The 17,311-nt window shown below is 54.6% G+C and overlaps 7 protein-coding genes across 7 annotated transcripts; 3 read left to right on the forward strand and 4 right to left on the reverse strand.

Moving 5' to 3' along the window:
- Window positions 1-165: 165 nt before the first annotated feature.
- IWZ02DRAFT_470599 (eukaryotic translation initiation factor-like protein 2 subunit alpha) lies at window positions 166-1,217 on the reverse strand (the record flags this gene model as incomplete). The annotated part of the gene is made up of 3 exons (XM_066768809.1): window positions 166-854; window positions 919-1,081; window positions 1,140-1,217. 3 exons carry the CDS (start codon window positions 1,215-1,217, stop codon window positions 166-168), a joined length of 930 nt encoding a protein of 309 aa, XP_066621282.1.
- A 2,285-nt stretch (window positions 1,218-3,502) lies between these two features.
- IWZ02DRAFT_492054 (uncharacterized protein) lies at window positions 3,503-3,935 on the forward strand (the record flags this gene model as incomplete). Its single annotated transcript, XM_066769812.1, has 3 exons — window positions 3,503-3,667; window positions 3,780-3,851; window positions 3,900-3,935. 3 exons carry the CDS (start codon window positions 3,503-3,505, stop codon window positions 3,933-3,935), a joined length of 273 nt encoding a protein of 90 aa, XP_066621283.1.
- IWZ02DRAFT_522401 (gcn5-related n-acetyltransferase) lies at window positions 3,910-5,126 on the reverse strand. Its single transcript, XM_066770833.1, has 2 exons — window positions 5,002-5,126; window positions 3,910-4,887 (listed from the first exon to the last, which is right to left on the reverse strand). Exons 1-2 carry the CDS (start codon window positions 5,039-5,041, stop codon window positions 4,367-4,369), a joined length of 561 nt encoding a protein of 186 aa, XP_066621284.1. The 5' UTR covers window positions 5,042-5,126; the 3' UTR covers window positions 3,910-4,366.
- Window positions 5,127-5,292: 166 nt separating this feature from the next.
- On the reverse strand, window positions 5,293-6,708 carry IWZ02DRAFT_380451 (uncharacterized protein; the record flags this gene model as incomplete). The annotated part of the gene is made up of 2 exons (XM_066765106.1): window positions 5,293-5,724; window positions 5,905-6,708. 2 exons carry the CDS (start codon window positions 6,706-6,708, stop codon window positions 5,293-5,295), a joined length of 1,236 nt encoding a protein of 411 aa, XP_066621285.1.
- Window positions 6,709-7,077: 369 nt separating this feature from the next.
- IWZ02DRAFT_381068 (uncharacterized protein) lies at window positions 7,078-9,651 on the forward strand (the record flags this gene model as incomplete). Its single annotated transcript, XM_066765145.1, has 3 exons — window positions 7,078-7,170; window positions 7,239-8,916; window positions 8,966-9,651. The coding sequence occupies 3 exons, from the start codon at window positions 7,078-7,080 to the stop codon at window positions 9,649-9,651; spliced, it is 2,457 nt and encodes an 818-aa protein (XP_066621286.1).
- A 577-nt stretch (window positions 9,652-10,228) lies between these two features.
- IWZ02DRAFT_456243 (tRNA synthetases class I, catalytic domain-containing protein) lies at window positions 10,229-12,526 on the reverse strand. The gene is made up of 3 exons (XM_066767840.1): window positions 11,958-12,526; window positions 11,474-11,897; window positions 10,229-11,422 (listed from the first exon to the last, which is right to left on the reverse strand). Exons 1-3 carry the CDS (start codon window positions 12,457-12,459, stop codon window positions 10,459-10,461), a joined length of 1,890 nt encoding a protein of 629 aa, XP_066621287.1. The 5' UTR covers window positions 12,460-12,526; the 3' UTR covers window positions 10,229-10,458.
- Window positions 12,527-13,010: 484 nt separating this feature from the next.
- Window positions 13,011-17,309, forward strand: IWZ02DRAFT_500690 (cation-transporting ATPase 4). The gene is made up of 2 exons (XM_066770260.1): window positions 13,011-16,498; window positions 16,550-17,309. The coding sequence occupies exons 1-2, from the start codon at window positions 13,080-13,082 to the stop codon at window positions 16,995-16,997; spliced, it is 3,867 nt and encodes a 1,288-aa protein (XP_066621288.1). The 5' UTR covers window positions 13,011-13,079; the 3' UTR covers window positions 16,998-17,309.
- The last annotated feature ends 2 nt before the right edge of the window (window positions 17,310-17,311 follow it).

Consider the following 17,311-nt stretch of genomic DNA (forward strand, 5'->3'; position numbering starts at 1 on the left):
CGCCGCCATCACGCTACCCCCATGCATGCACCTCAACCAGACTCCGTTGAGCGCCTATCGCCAACTTTTTGTGTCTACTCTGACCCTTGGTAACGATGTGCTACCAATGAAATCCAGTCGTCGTTTTGCTCAATTCGTGGTTCCGCAATCCTAGCCGACGGCCATTTACTCGCCAACGACGCCCTCGTCGCTCTCGCTGTCATCCTCGTCTCCGCTGACTTGCTGGTTTTCACGCTCCCTCTTCTCCATGAGAGCCTGCAGCTCGGCATCGTCGCTCTCCGTGACAGCCTTGGGCGCCATTTTGACCTTGCAGTCTCCGCCCTCCTTCCGAATCGTGGTCGTGACCTCCTCGATTGCCGATTCCAGAATAGAGATACCGGCGCTCTTGTCCAGACATTGGCTGGTGAGAACGTAGAGGGGTGGCGACACCAGCCTGACCTTGACCTGCGTGTCCTCGGTGTTCTTGGCCTCGGCCTTGCGCAGCGCATTCTTGATCGCGTCGATACCCTCGTAGCCAAAACACGTAACCTCAATATCCGCGCGAACCTTGGTCGGCTGAGGAGTAAGACGCTTGCCAATGTACGACTGGAGTTCCGTCTTGACGGCCTCGTTGGGGAAAGTGACCTCGTTCCACACGTCGGGGTTGGTGATTGAGAGCTTGAACGCGTCTATCGAGTGACCGTACTTTTTGTTAAGCGGCCAGCCGACGTGCTTGTAGAGCTCCTCGATCGGGGTAAGGGTCTTCTCGGCGACGTGGCGCATAATCGAGTGCACCATTTTGCTCTTGTTGTAGCGCTCTTCGCACTTGATAACATCCTCGGGGGAGACGCGACGTTTCGACAAGTCAATGTAACCTGCGGAAGGCGGGTTAGCACTTGACGCTCCTGACGCTCATTTCAGGCATTGGATTGCACACACCCTTCTCCTTGTCCACACGCAGCACAACGACGACCTCGTTCCTCCCGACGCGAATCAACTTTTGGATCGAACGAATACGTCTTCTGGACAGTTCACTGAGCAAGATCATGCCATCAATGTTGTCGTACTCGAGGAGCTTGACGTATGCACCCATCTCGGCAATCTGTGCAGACCACCGTCAGTCACTGTTCAACGGCGTCTTTGCGCGTGCAAAGGCTTACCTGCTTGACGTTGACCATGACGAAGCTCTCCACCTCCGGATACTTCTCCTCATAGAAACGGCAATTTGTGAGCGACATTTTGGCGGTATTGGCGCTGGTCACAAAGATGCGTGGGTAAGAGTCGGTATGACTGTTTTCCTCTGAGAGGTTTGCGCGAGCTGCGGCGTGGCCTCGTTTGTGGTGGGAGCCGCTGTTAGCCTGGACGAGGTGTCAGAGGGAGGGGATGTATGTATGTGCGGAGGCGCGAGGCGGTCCGGTGCCGAATCAATGACGGTGATGGGTGGGTAGATGTAGATTTCGACCAGACCACCAAACAGGTGCAAGAGACAACTTTTGGTGGGGCGGGATGCCAAGATTTCGCCGCTGACTCACCTCACCGCCCATGGTTGCGCTCTTCATCTTCATCTCCAGCATCACCTCTAGAAAACGTTCTGCCGCACATCCATCGCCTGGAAGTCGTACTTAAGTGGTCTATCCATTGTATTCTTCTCATTGTCCAAGCAATGCCAAGTTCCAAAGACGGCTTTGAAGATGCGGCACACAACCGAACTCGGAGCGTCTGATGGTTGATTCCTCTTCATCAGTACTTCCGTCGCCATTGGACTTCCGACTGCAGGATGACCAGCCTCTCGATTTTCCCATCTCCAAGAGTTTCGACCTTTGGCCTTCCGTGGGTGCCCGAACGCCAGAATCTCTTCACCAAGGCTTGGAAACTTGGAAAACAAAGAAGAAAGGCCATTCTTTTCAACTTTATCACAGGCCTCGGTACCTAATTGGAGGCCCGGTCAACAAAATTTTGAGAGCTTCATGCTGGGCATTTTTAGATCCAAAACGATACTGACAAGAAGCATTCAAGCTACCCTATGCTAGAGTGTTCCGGGGCATTCAGGCATCCGTGAGGTATAGCATGAGTGCTCAAGCTTCGACTCGTGACTCAGTCTGCCGAATTTCTGGAGCAATCTTCATCTCTGGGATTCTTCAGGCTCGCAGAAAGTCCTGGCTGCAGATAGAGCGAAAGTTGAGGTGTACACAAGGGACTTCCCTCCCGAAAAATCTCTCTTCGCATGACCACTGTAGAAGCAACGACTACCTAGATACCAGCCACGACGAATCTCGGTCACCGAAGACAAGCACGAGGAGAATGCAATCCAAGAACACAAAAGTGTCTCTTGACCGGAAATCAATCAGGCCGTCGCCAAGCCTCCATTACATTGCCTGCATCCAGATGGTCTACTTCGATTTCTACGATGTTCAAATCCTCCGTAAGCATCTGGCCTCCCCATGTCTTACTCGGGTGCCATTGATTCCTGGATTAACTTCACCGCAACGAAGCCTCGATCCTTCAAATTCAGATGATGTTCCAATTGCAACCATTTACCCTCATTGACAACAGCCTGATTTTTGTTGCGCCATGGTACTCAAAGTCTTGATGACAGCATGGCCTCTCAGGCCATGTTCGTAAACACTTCACATCCCTTTCTTGGCACCTTTTCGGGGCGGAAAATATGAGCGGCTTCCACTAGAGCCATTGTTGAAATCCTTCTTCAGTTAGGATCCTCGCAGCTGAATTGATGAGAACTACAGGTTCCAGGAAAGTTTTCGCTGCACGCGTCAAAGTGCGGAGAAATCAGGGCCTGATTGGCACAACACGAGCAGCCTTCAACACTTCCCCGAAGCAGTCAGCATGCCACACTCGTGTTTTTTCTCTCACGCACATTGGCGTCGAGTAGCCTACTAGAGCGACACCTTGCCAAGGGTCTCCGCTCCGCCACCGCGATTGGTCCATGCTCGGCCCCCTTTCCAAAAGACACACGGACACGCATCTACTCGGAACCGTGGCTCGCTCGCCTGTCAGCCTGCTCACGTTGTTGCGCCCCAAACGGGAAAAAGCAATAGCCACTATGACGCCGCGATGACCTTTGCAACCCCACGATCAGCTCGCATCGAAAGAAGCTGCGAGGTTGCACGGCCTCGGCCACACAGAGTGCCGGCAGTTCGCCTGGCCGTCGTCGTCGACGAGTCGAGGAGCAGTCGACACGCGAATCTTATCACCGGACGCGGAGGAAACAGAAGCGAACGGGGCCTTAGCCTCCTCAAATATAAAACCTCGCCGTCGGACGTGCAATAGAACAGGCCAAGCAGTGATCCATTCAGCGCTTTCTCCTAACTTCTCCATCTCTCAAACAACTCAATCTCCTTCTCCGACGTCTTGTCTTTGATCCTGTCTGTCTATCATAATACTCTTCGGGCGAGCTACAACTTGTCCTGCATCACCACTACACGGCCACCCGTTCTATCCACACTTACGCCAACAAATCACTCCCCTCCTAGACGGTATACCCCTACATACACCAATTCTCAAAATGAAGGCCTTCACCTCCGCTCTCTCCCTCACCTTCCTCCTGGCCAGCCTAGCTGCCGCCACACCCATCGCCGCGCCACAGAACGTTGAAGTCGCCGCTGCCACCAACGGAACGGCCAGCACCTGCCAATGTGAAGCAGTGATCTGTATTCAGTCTTGGCCAGAGGTGAGCCAACCCACGCTATTCCATGACCTCATCTGCCCTCTTGGGTCGCTTCTCCAAGAGAGGATCCTCAGCGCTTCTTTGTGGATCGATCAATTGCTAACTGCAAATTAAGTCGTGCTACTGCCAGAACGACGCCAAGATTGACTGCTTCAACAAGTGCGGCGGCGAGTACCCGACGCTCGGGGTATGTATTCTTTTCTTTGCTCTCACCCTCCTTCATTGATTTCACCAGGTGCCAGAATGCTGTCTGGTCATCTTTCAGCACTAGCACTGGCGTTAAGCCAGGAGGTTCTTTATAAAGCCGATTGAACTGACATGCCATTCGACAGACCTGCCAGTAGATGCGCCCAAAGGAGAGAGCTTGGGCGGGCGGACTAGCCTGGACGAGGAGACTTCAACCGTGGAGCCACTCCATCGGCTTTGGTATTTGGCTTTTGAATTGAACGAGAGGGGGAGCATATGGCTTGGTGACATACGCACGCATGGCTTCGCGCTTGCATTTTGACTTCATTCTCTTCTCCACTTTTTCGACATTCGACCTCCCGACCATCAGACGCACGCCGCGCTCGTCCTAAACAGCGCCAATAAAGCTTCAACGTTTTGATTTCACGTATTCGCATTTCTCTTTTCTTCCATCTTGCCGATGGCGGACTAAACCCCTTTGCTCGCAACCGCCAAACCCATGCAGATTGACGAAAATCAACTTCCCTCACCCTCCCTGCCCTCAGCCAAACTCTTCACCGCATCCCCCTCAACCCTAAGCCCAACCCACTCATCCATCCTCTCCGCACCCAAGCTCTTGTAAAAGCCCAGCGCGCTCTCATCCCACTTCAAGCAGCTCCACTCAAGGCGGCCGCCATTGACGCGCATCAGCTCGCCCGCCAGCGCGCGCAGCAGCAGCTTGCCATAGCCACGCTTGCGGTACTCGGGCCGCACAAACAGGTCCTCAAGGTAAATGCCCGGCGCCGCGCGCCACGTGCTGTAGTTGTGGAAGAAGAGCGCCATGCCAGCGATTTGCGGCGAGCCGCCATTGGCATCGGCGGCGGGCGCAAGGATCAGAAAGGTCTTGGCGTATCCCGAAGTCGTCGTCGTGCAGGTGGGTGCGTCCGAAGAGGCGAAAGAAAGCGTCGCGAGCAGCGATTCTTCCGTCGCTTCCACCGAGTCTAGCGCGTTTTCGTAGATTGCTAGTTCTTTGATCATGGCGAGGATCTCGGGGACATCTGCGCCGCGCCAGTCATTCGTGTTAGTGACGAGACTGGATTTTGGCCGTCACCTTTGTCAGGGCGTGGGAAGTTGGTGAAGTAGGTAGACGGATGGCTACGTGGGCCGTGTACCTTCGCGCCTGGCGAGGCGAATGATTGGTTCGGTCGACATTTTGTTGCAGGAAATTTCGAGCGGGTGTTGTGGGGTTCTGAGCTTGACTTTGGGGGCTGGGGTTAGCGCAGCTTTTGTACCTCGTAGTCCGTACATGCCGCCGGCTGCGCCGCCGCGCGAGCAAGTGCGATGTTGAAGTAGATCCCACCGCGCACGCCCTACCAGAGGCGGTCAAGATGTAGATTGCTAATGGAAGACAAGGATCACGGTCCAACGTGATTCCGTGTCTCGCGCTAGCTTCAGAGGTCATTTTAGCTTGTTCCGCCTCTCTGCTTCAGCGTTTGCGCTGTACTAGTCGCAGTAGTCTTCGCTTCCTCATTGCTGTCTCCAGAGAGTTCTTGCTCTAGCACTAATTGTTCTTTCGAAATGCGCTTGTTCTTATCTCCTGCCAGGCGATTGGCACCTTCAAACAGACAAAGGTCATCCGCTGTTGGTTTGAACGTTTCTTCAGACTCCCAAGCCGTGGAGACTTCCCATTTGGCGTCCCACTTCTTCCTCTCTGCGTCATACCACATGACTGGACATTGGGAGAATATTCTGGCCCACAGGCGCCGCATGGTGCGAGGTGTGATGCGGATTGCCCTCTCTAAGCCAGGCATCTTTGTCGGGAGCTTTTCAATATCGAGCTGGTGTCGAAGGAGCTTTTCCGACGCGGCAGGGGGAAGAGGGGATTCCCCAAGATACTTGTCTCTAGGAAAGACATGGGAACCGGCAGCTTGAGCGAGTCTCGCGACCTTTTCTTCTTTTGAGCCCTCTTCGCTTAGTTGCAGCTGCCTCAATCTCAGATTCAGTCGGTAGTCTCCAGCCAAAAATCCATAGTTGATCAGTTTGTCAACATCATAGCGTGACCAGTGTTCTTGCACTTCCGGGGCTCTTGCACGTCTCGGTTTGAGACCTTCCCAGGGAATCTGCTGCGAGACCAAGCCTCGCAGTCTGTTCCACTCATTCTCGGGGAGTGGCGGCTGTAGCTTGTCAAGGACCGTTGCATACCACTTTTCGACCTGATTGCGGACGCGCTTGTGGGGCATTGGGCGCTGCCAGGTATTTCGAGCTGGTACACTTAATTTCGTCTTCTTCAGCTTTGCGCTTCGGGAGACGATGAGATGTGCGTTTCTGACTGTAGCTTCAAGAAAACCCTTGAGCTCTGGGTAGCGAGGAGATATCGCAAAGACGCGAGGCTCGTCTGCTGCGTGGGGGTTCTTGCGAGGAATTTCGACTACGGTAGCAGGCAGATCGTCCAGCACGACACGAGCATCTTTCTCCAGGAATGGGGCATGGTGATTTTCAAGAGCTTTCTGGTCGTCGAGCGGGTCAGGTATTAGCAGCTGCTTCCTCAGAAGCTCATATCTATAAGGGCCGTCACGGCCATAGGTCCAGTTCAAGATTCGCTCAAGAGGTCGCAGTTCGCCCTCGTTGGCCCGACGCAACTGGCTGAGCCCTTTACGGGCCTGGCGAAACTTTTCGTGGATCCGTTCAGGAGAGAATTTGAGGCTGTCGAGCTCGGAGTCTGGCGTTTCTGGCTTTATGCGGTATTTGTCGAACGCGGAGAGCACATGTCGGCGGACGAATTGGCGGGCGGCAGGATCGGGCAGATAGGTGGCTTCTCTCAGCAATGCGCGCAGTAGTCGTCTCGAGGCGACGGCGTCTCCGCGCGAGGGAGGGAGCATGCCCTGTAAGATAGGTAGTAGGTGGGGTGAGTTGGAGGAGCGGATGACGATTGGAGCCAAGCTTTCTCGTCGTGCGCGCTCTAGCTGCTTGACGCGGTTCCCGGCTCCCTCTCCACTTCACTCCCGCTGCACGCGCCGAGAGCCCGACAAGACCGACGACTTGCAGACAGTCTGCACCCTTCAGCTACACCTTGCCTGCGTTGCTTCGCTGTGCTCGCTGCTCAAATCCTCCTCTGCGCCCCTCTGCGCCCCTCTGCGCCATTCTTGCCCGCCCGAAGCCCTGCCATGCAGGTTGCCAACTCCGGACTCGGTTCGTTCGAGGGCAGGGCCAGCCAGAGCCACAGCCAGTCCGGACACCGCTACGACAACATGTCGCAGCAAAGCAATGGCTACTCGAGAAGCTTTTCCGACGTCAACGGCCTCGCGCATCATGCAATGGACCATCCTCCCCAGATATACACTGTGTGTACCCATGCGAGGGCGTCCTGGCCCTGTCGCATTCGCACGCGTGCCTCAGCTAACTGCGCCAGGCCGTTTACTCCAATGTCAACGTCTACGAAATGGAAATCAACGGCATCGCCGTCATGAAGCGCCGTTCTGACTCTTGGCTCAATGCCACCCAAATACTCAAAGTTGCCGGCGTCGACAAGGGCAAGCGTACCAAGGTGCTGGAGAAAGAAATCCTCACGGGTGAGCATGAAAAGGTCCAAGGCGGCTATGGCAAATACCAAGGGACATGGATCAATTATCGCCGCGGCCGCGAGTTCTGTCGCCAGTACGGCGTCGAGGACCTCTTGAGGCCACTGCTCGACTATGGCATGGAGGGTGGCGCCCAAGGCCATGAAGTCGATACTCCGACCAAGGAGCAGGCCATGGCAGCAAATAGAAAGCGCTTCTACGCAAGTACCACGGACGGTCGAGGCAACAACCCCAGCGCAGGTGGCACATTCTTCTCCAACATTTCTACCACGGCTTCCAACGCCATTGCCGCCATGAACAAGGTCGCCAGGATGAACTCGCCAGCCCCGAGACCCACCAGCGCCCAGAGAAGGCCGGTGGCCCATCCACCACCACGCCAGGGCTTTGCAAGCCAAGACTCCTTTCGCGGCGATAGCCAACAGAGCATCCCGAGCATGCGATCCGAACGGAGCTTTGGCACCGCTGGCCCTCTCGACTCAACATATGCCACCCAGCCGCACGCATTCAATGGTGAGCCAGGCCCAGACGGGCAGGAACCTCCACGCAAGAGGTTACGACAAGACGAGCCGCCCTCTCAGAGGAACGGTGACGTTGAAGCTATTCGAGATGGATCACCGACGGAACCTAACGAATCGTTCGTGTACCAACAAGCAGGCCAGCAGAATTCGACCGGAGACGGAGACGTTCCCCTCGCCCTACCACCCCTGCCAGGGCCTAGTGACACCACATCGCAAGAAAAGCAAGTAGCGCTCCTGGACCTCTTTCAGGATAACCAGTCGAGAACGGATTTTTCGAGCCACCCCGCCATTGTCCATCTTTCCGGCTCCGACCTTGATCTACCGCTAGATCAGTCTGCTAACACGGCACTACATTGGGCAGCCACCCTAGCCCGCGTAAACGTCATGCGACTCCTGATATCCAGAGGCGCAAACATTTTCCGAGGCAATGCTGCTGGTCAAACTCCGCTAATGGCTGCAGTAGCTGTGAATAATTGTCTCGACCACAGTTGCTTCCCCGAACTGCTTGAACTCCTAGCACCTCTTATCGAAGTGCGCGATGACCAGGGACGCACCATTCTCCACCACATTGCTGTCGCATCAGGAGTAAAAGGGCGCGCTGCTTCGAGTAAATATTACCTCGAAGCTCTCCTTGAATTCCTCGTTCGCAACACCACGAGTCAGAACAGTCAGCCGTCATTTGAAGGCAGCAGTTCTAAACCAATTGGACTTATGAGGTTCATGTCGGAAATGGTGAATGCTCGGGATGTGGCTGGCAACACGGCGCTGAATCTCGTCGCTCGGATTGGAAATCGAAGCATCATCCAGCAACTGCTCGAAGTCAAGGCAGATCCTACCATTGCCAACTACAAAGGACTGCGGCCCATAGATTTTGGTGTCGGCGAAGATCCGGAAAAGCTAAATCACCAAACGCCGAATCAGGCTGGATCGCCTAGCAGGAGCAGAGGCCCAGCAAGCAGAGTGGAGGAAACGAGCAGGGAAATGATGCCCGGTGGGTGTTCACGCTGTTCCAGGCTTTTAACTTTGCTGACCACATACAGCCATGTCCTCCTTCCTCTCCCAAACCGAGTCCCAGTTCAACGCCGAAATCCGCCTAAAGCAAGACCTTATTGACCGCACCAATGCCAACATTCAGTCCCTCTCCACCCAACAACGTCACTTGACTACACACCTTGCCTCCCTACAACGTCATCAGCGTCTCCGCACCGAACGAAACCAACGCATTCTCAACCTGCGCAACGCCATCTCCGAACAAGCCGACCGAATCTCACGACTTTCGTCCACATCCGTCGACGACATTGTACGCAAGAAAGACACCCTCCGCCCCGGCGACGCCGATGTCCCGCTCGACCTGGTCCAACCCGACCACCTCCCTCCCGGCGTTGGTCCCGAAGACGCAGACAAGATCGACCTCCACGCCTTTGGCCCTGCGCAACAGCAGGCTCTTCTCAATCTTCCATCGCCGCAAACCCTGCGCGCTGCTCTTGCTGCGTACGACGTCAACAACGTCGAACTGCGTGCCAGGTCAGCGACGCTCAAGGCTCGCAACGGCGAGATCGAGGCGCAATACCGCAAGGTCGTCAGCCTGTGCACGGGCGTCGCCGAGGACCAGGTTGAGACGCTGCTGGAGGGTTTGGTCAAGGCTGTAGAAAGCGAGACGGGCGAGGGCGTCGAGGTGGGTCGGGTGAGGGAGTTTCTGAGAAAAGTCGACTTTGTCGAGGGTTGAATGGGGCATCTGCAACGAGGGCGTGAGGCGTGGCTGCCCGGGTGGTTCCCATTCCAACGGTCGACGATCGGTGAGATTTGTCTTGATAAACTCGGTCGGGGTGTGCGGGTTCGGTTCGGCGCTTCCTGTCTTCTCGGTGGCGCAGGTCTGTCATGTTTTTGGCTCTGTTGTACGACTGACTACTGCACTATGGATACCAGCCTACCTAGTAAGAGGCTGTTGGTAATGAATGAGCTGTGGCACCGATGGTGGTGGTGGTGGTGGTCATGCGTGCGCAAAACCACTACATGAAGCCACCGGATGGTCAATCTTCATTTTCCTTTCTTTCTTCTCTTCGAAATTTGTCACGTTTCTCTGATATCCGAATTTGTTTTCGCCACACGCATGGTTTTCTTTCCTTGGCGATAGCCGTGGGTACGTACGTAGGTACGATGGTGGTGGTGGTGGTGGTCTCGAAGCAAGCGGGGCTGGTCAAGCGGTAGGTGGAAGAGGGTTCGCAAGGTAACGGTCAATACCAGCAGCTGCGCTCACGATTGTGCGATCAGCCAAATTCACATTTTCGCCTCTTGTTCGCTCTGTTATCGAAATGTGGGGTTTCCGTTCCCTGGAAATTTTTGCCTATGTAATGCGCTGTCTGCACTGTCTTGATGGTCATGCAATCAATCCATTGATCAATCCAATCCGCCTTCGTACGTGTTCACCCTGTAGGTATTGTATCCCTTTTTCACTCAGCCACTGCAAACGCCTCCTCATACATGATTGACTTTTTTTCCGTCTCAACTCCACACCACAGCACATGGATCTCGCCTATTTGTCCTTGTCCTCCTTGAGCGTGACAATCTGGTTAAGGACAACATTCTCATCCTCCTTCTCAGGGTCGATGCAAAAGTAACCGGTGCGCATGGCCTGGAAACGGACGAGGTCATCAGAGCCGCCGAAGCTGGGCTTGCCCCTGCGGCCAGCAGTCAAGGCATCGAGGCCCTTTTCAATGACGGCGTCCTTGAAGATGACTTCGCTGTTGGAGTTGAGGCTGGCGGCATAGCCACCCGTCTTCCAGTCGAGCGTGTTGGGCTCAGAGGCGTTGAACAGGGCGTTGTACTGGCGCGCAACGACCTTATGGTGCTGGTTGGCGTCGACCCAGTGGATGAAGGCCTTGGGCTTCTCGCCCTCGACCTTGATAGCGCGGATCTCGTTGACGCGGCCGGCGGCGTCCTTGGTGAAGGAGTGGGCGCGGATGACAACAGTATTCAGCAGGCCAACGCTCTGGTTGGGTGCCATGCGAAAGAAGTTGGGGTCGGCTTCTTCGCGGAAGTCGCTACGGTCGATGAAGACGGTGCGCGAGAAAGGCACGTCCCGCTTGTCGCCGTCCGGCTTCTTCGGGTCGAATGGTATGGAGAGAGTCTCCTGGTGGTCTTCGGGGAGGTCTTCAATGACAACCTTGATCGGATCGAGGATGAGGCTGAGGCGAGGGACAGTGCGCTCGAGATGTTTTCTCACGGCATTGTCCAGTCTGACTGCCTGAATGCTCGTGAGGGCATCCGTCACACCAAGCTCATGAACAAAGTTGAGAAGGGCCTGAGCTGGAATTCCGCGTCGCCTCAGAGCAACCAGTGTGAACAGACGCGGGTCGTCCCAGCCGCGCACAGCAGGAGCAATTTTTGAGGTGGTTACGGTACCGTCTGCGTTGGTCTTCTCCACATCGCAGCCTTCTACGAGCATGGCGATTCGGCGCTTGGAAAGGATGGTGCCTTCAACGTTGAGTCGTCCATACCTATGATTTGTGTCAGTATAGCCACCTTTTCAGGATTGAGGCTGCACTCACTCTCTCTGCATAGGGCCCTTCTCCTCCGACTTGGGCACCTTCATGTCCAGAATCTCGAGCAGCCAGTCGTAAGATATGCGAGACTGCTGGAATTCAGTGGTACAAAGGGAGTGCGTGATGTCTTCGAGGGCATCGCAAATGCAGTGGGTAAAGTCGTACGTTGGGTAGATTTTCCACTTGTCGCCGGTGCGATAGTGGTGGTTCTTCTCGACAATGCGGTATGCGGCAAGATCCCAAAGCTGAGGGTTACCCTCCTGGGGGTCTGTGAGGCTCTGCTTCATGCGCAGGTGAGCCTCGCCTGGCTTGTACTTGCCATCGCGCATGGACCTGAACTCGGTCAGAGACTCTTCGATGGGCCTGTCGCGGTGCGAGCATGCGAAGCGTTCTCCGCCTTTTTCTCCCCTCTGGCGCTGGACCTCCTCTCCTGCACCAATTGTAAGTGACTTGCTCTTTCAGGCTCTTTAAGTGTACGCAGCCTTCTTACTCGTGCAATGGCACACGTAGCCCTTGTCCTTCTTGATCATTTCCTCCGCCAGCTCATACAGCTTATCAAAGTTGTCGCTGCTGTAGGTCACCTTGTGTGGTGTAAAGCCCAGCCATGTCACCATCTCCTTGATAGACGTGAAGTATTTCTCCTCCTCTTTCGCGGGGTTTGTGTCGTCGAAGCGCAGGATGCAGTTGCCATTGTAATTCTTGGCGAAGCCAAAGTTGACGGCGATTGCTTTGGCGTGGCCGATATGAAGGTATCCGTTGGGCTCTGGCGGGAATCGAGTGCGCACTTCCTTGACGGGTTTCTCCTGGTAAACTCGCTTGAGCCATCCTTCCTCAAAGATGTTGGCCGACGCCCTAGACGACTCGGTCTTGGGTCGCAAAGCTACTTCGGCCTTTGAAGCAGCCTTCCTCGCAGCGGCCTCAGCCTTCTTACGGGCCTTTTCAGCAGCGCGCTTGGAGATTTCGGGCTTTCCGGAGGGAGGAGCGTCCGCCATGGCGAATTGGGTTTCGAGTGTAAGACCAAGAGGGAAAGGGAGAGGTATGGGGTGGGAACAATCAAAGTTGTGACTGCGACGATTAGAGCATCCTTGTGAAGGGAACATGACTCATGACACAGCGGGATGCTAAGCCACGCGCCGGCGCCACACTTGCGGCGGTGCTCAACACCTACTCTACTGTACATTGGGTATTTTGGTCTCTTGCGCTCAATATGGCTGAGCTTGTATCAATATTTGCAGAGAATTGCTGCATTACTGGCAGTTTGAGCCAGCCAGAAGAGAAGTATCCCTCTGCCAGCAGTTTTTCAACCAAGACCCTTCTCAGTCGAGACTAGTCACCCATGTACAAGATTTCAAGCGTGCGGTTCGTTGAGTTAGCTACGTACTTTAAAAGCGAGCCCTCAAAAACAAATTTCCAGGCACGCGCCATCTTCAATTGGAGTTGAACTACCTAAGCACTGTTGCGCGCGTCTCTTCCTTGGCAACCCTGTAAGTCAGCACCTCGGCCGTATGAAATTCCGCCGCGCTGACTCGCGCCCTCACGCCGCAGCCCGCGCTCACGACTTCTTGATTCTGTTGTCTAGCATTCTGGCCTTTTCCTCTCCACCCCGGCCAAGATGCCTCTCGTCGATAACGACCAGATCAAGGCGGCCAGTCTGCACAATCCGCTGCCGCTCACCCTCCACGCCTACGTCTGGCCCTTCCTCATTGCATGGCCCGTCTTCTTCAGCATCTATCTGTCCCCCACTCAGTACGAGAAGCATCTGGGATCCTCGGAATGGACGTTCGTGTGGTCGGGCACTATCATCACCTTTCAATCCCTCATCTGGCTATCTACACACTGGAGCGTTGACCTCAAGGCGTTATTCACGTCGACCAAGGCGAACAGCATCCGCAACGCGACCCTCATCAAAGTACACCCTGTGGCAAACGCCGGCGCGCCCGAGATCTGTCCCTTGAAGCGCGACAATGCTGGTGGAAAGCCAAACATCTCGTTCCTCTTCCAAAAGCGCCGATTCCTCTACAATGCGGACAAGGACTCGTTTGCGCCGCTGTCGTATATTCTCGACGCCGAGCCGAAGCCAGAGATTAGCTTATTCCAACAGTCGCGCGGCCTCGAATCTCCCGCCGAGATCCAGCGCCTCGAGCAGCATTACGGCGACAACACATTCGATATTCCCGTCCCTACCTTTACCGAGCTGTTCAAGGAACATGCCGTAGCGCCCTTCTTCGTTTTCCAGGTTTTCTGTGTAGGACTTTGGATGCTAGACGAATATTGGTACTACTCGCTGTTCACACTGTTCATGCTGGTGGCTTTTGAGAGCACGGTTGTCTGGCAGAGGCAAAGGACCCTCAATGAGTTCCGAGGCATGAGCATCAAGCCGTACGATATCTGGGTGTACAGGGAGAACAAATGGGAGCAAGTGTCCAGTGACAAGTTGCTCCCTGGAGACCTCGTTTCGGTCGAAAGGACAAAAGAGGACAGCGGTGTTGCTTGTGACATGCTCCTTGTCGAGGGATCAGCAATTGTCAATGAAGCCATGCTCTCCGGAGAAAGCACGCCCGTTCTCAAGGACTCGGTCCAATTGCGTCCGGCGAACGCGCGCATCGAGCCTGATGGTCTGGATAAGAACGCCTTTCTATTCGGCGGTACCAAAGTATTGCAAGTCACACATGGAAACACCTCCGAAGATGCACCCGAGACTGTGCCTCAAATCGCCTCGGGCGTTCCTCCGCCTCCTGATAAGGGTGCCATGGCAATTGTCATCAAGACCGGTTTCGAAACTAGCCAAGGCAGCCTTGTCAGGACTATGATTTACTCTACCGAAAGGGTGTCTGCGAACAACGTGGAAGCTCTTTTCTTCATCCTATTTTTGCTCATCTTCGCCATTGCCGCCTCCTGGTACGTCTGGCAGGAGGGAGTTGCCAAGGATCGGAAGAGGTCGAAGCTTCTCCTGGACTGTGTTCTCATCATCACGAGCGTCGTGCCTCCGGAGCTCCCCATGGAGTTGAGTTTGGCCGTCAACACGAGCTTGGCTGCTCTCAGCAAGTATGCAATCTACTGCACCGAGCCTTTCCGTATCCCCTTCGCCGGACGCGTAGATGTCGCCTGTTTTGACAAAACGGGTACTCTTACCGGAGAGGACCTTGTTGTAGACGGTGTTGCCGGGCTTCGTCTTGGTCAACCAGATGCTAAGGCTGAGGAGGATGGCGCTCAAACTGAACTGATTCCCGTCAACCGCGTCGGACCTGACACGACCTTGGTCCTTGCTACTGCGCATGCCTTGGTGAAGCTTGAAGAAGGAGATATTGTCGGAGAACCCATGGAGAAGGCCACTTTGCAGGCCCTTGGATGGAGCCTCGGCCGTGCCGACACCCTGACCAACAAGTCCAACCACTCCAACTACGCCGACCTTGTCCAAATCAAACGTCGTTTTCAGTTCTCCTCGGCATTGAAAAGGCAGAGTTCTGTCGCCACTGTTCTCGGCCCTAACCCCAAGACTGGAAAGAAGACTAAGCACACATTTGTCGGCGTCAAGGGAGCACCAGAGACCATTCGCAACATGCTCGTGGACGCTCCTCCCAAGTACGAGGAGACTTTCAAATATTTCACTCGTAACGGAGGCCGTGTCCTTGCTTTGGCTCACAAACGCTTGTCAACCGAAGACGAGATTAGCCAAAAGAGGATCAACGACTTGAAGCGTGAAGAAGTCGAATGCGACTTGCACTTTGCTGGATTCCTGGTCCTTCAGTGCCCGCTCAAAGACGACGCTGCTAAGGCCGTGCGCATGCTCAACGAGAGCAGCCACCGTGTTGTAATGATCACTGGCGATAATCCTTTGACGGCCGTTCACGTCGCTCGTCAAGTTGAGATTGTGGACAGGGACTGCCTAATTCTTGACGCCCCCGAAAATGATGATTCCGGAAAGCACCTGGTCTGGCGCAGCGTCGATGACAAGTTCAACATTCCAGCCGACCCAACCAGCGACATCCCCAAGGACATTCTCGAAACCAAGGACATCTGCGTGACTGGCTACGCTCTTGCAAAATTCAAGGACCAAAAGGCGTGGCACTCACTGCTTCGCCACGCCTGGGTCTATGCGCGCGTTTCTCCAAAGCAAAAGGAGGATATCCTCTTGGGTCTCAAGGATGCTGGATATACCACTCTCATGTGCGGAGATGGCACAAACGATGTTGGCGCCTTGAAACAAGCGCACATCGGAGTTGCGCTGCTCAACGGCACTCGCGACGACCTGGACAAGATTGCCGAACACTTCCGCGTCACCAAGATGAAGGAAATGTACGAGAAGCAAATGTCCATAATGCAGCGCTTCAACCAGCCAGTTCCCCCAGTTCCGCCGATGATTGCCCACTTGTATCCCCCTGGACCGTCAAATCCGCACTATGAAAAGGCCATCAAGCGTGAGGCCGACAAGAAAGCCAGCAAAGGAATCACCGGGGCCGCTGATGCGGTTGCCAATGGCGCCACTCCTCAAGCGGCTGCACCCGCGATCAGAGAGAATGAGACGCCCAAGCAAGCACGCGAACGTCAAGCCCGCGAAAAGGCTCAAGGATTTGCTGACAAGATTCAAATGTCGATGATGGAAAGCGAACTTGACGACAACGAGCCCCCGACTATCAAGCTTGGAGACGCCTCGGTCGCTGCGCCGTTCACCAGCAAGCTTGCCAACGTGGTTGCCATTCCCAACATCATCAGACAGGGGCGCTGCACTCTGGTTGCAACGATTCAGATGTACAAAATCCTCGCTCTCAACTGTCTCATCAGCGCCTACAGTTTGAGTGTGCTCTACCTCGACGGCATCAAGTTTGGCGATGGCCAAGTCACGATTAGCGGAATGATGATGAGCGTGTGCTTCTTGTCCATTTCTCGGGCGAAGCCTGTCGAGGCTTTGTCGAAGGAAAGGCCGCAGCACAATATCTTTAACGTCTACATCATTGGATCGGTCCTCGGTCAATTTGCCATCCACATTGTTACCCTCATCTACATTTCCCAATACGTCCAGCGGACTGAGCCGTAAGTCTTCCGTCCATATTCAGATTCTCTTGGATGCTGACTGTCATTTAGGAAGAAGGACGACGTCGACCTTGAGGGCGAGTTTGAGCCATCTCTCCTCAACAGCGCCATCTATCTTCTCCAGCTGATCCAGCAAATTTCGACTTTTGCCATCAACTACCAGGGACGGCCTTTCCGCGAATCCATCAAGGAAAACAAGGGCATGTACTACGGTCTTGTCGGTGTCGCGTTTGTTGCCTTTTCGTGCGCGACTGAGTTCATTCCGGAAATCAACGAGAAGCTGCGCCTTGTGCCGTTCACGACCGAGTTCAAGGTGACAATGACGGCACTGATGGTTGTGGACTATGTGGGTTGCTGGATCATCGAAAAGGTGCTCAAGCACTTTTTCAGCGACTACCGGCCCAAGGACATTGCGATAAGACGGGCGGACCAGCTTGCGAGGGAGGAGGCACGCAAGAAGCAGGAGTTGGAGGAAGAAGAGCGGAAAAAGGATCAATAAGGCAGGTGATGGTGCAATTGGAAAGCGATAAGGATCTTGGGGACATGGATGTAACATAGGTAGAGTAGATGGCATGCTCGCTCAGAGCAGGCGTAATTGCTACATGCATCGTCGTCATCCTGGGGTGTGAACAAGCTTTGCGGGCATCTGGTGGCGCTCGGAGCCGCAGACGTAGCCGAAGCTTGTATTGCAGCTAAGGCTGGGTGCTGGGAGTTACGAATCTCCAACTCTTCCCCTTTCCAACTTCTAGAATTTTTTCGCTTCATCAAGGTTCAATCATAGAGTCAATATCACTACGTCGATTTGATACATTG

The sequence above is a fragment of the Phyllosticta citriasiana genome (assembly GCF_038021145.1).
Source record: "Phyllosticta citriasiana strain CBS 120426 chromosome Unknown IWZ02scaffold_9, whole genome shotgun sequence".
Taxonomy (NCBI): Eukaryota; Fungi; Ascomycota; class Dothideomycetes; order Botryosphaeriales; family Phyllostictaceae; genus Phyllosticta; species Phyllosticta citriasiana.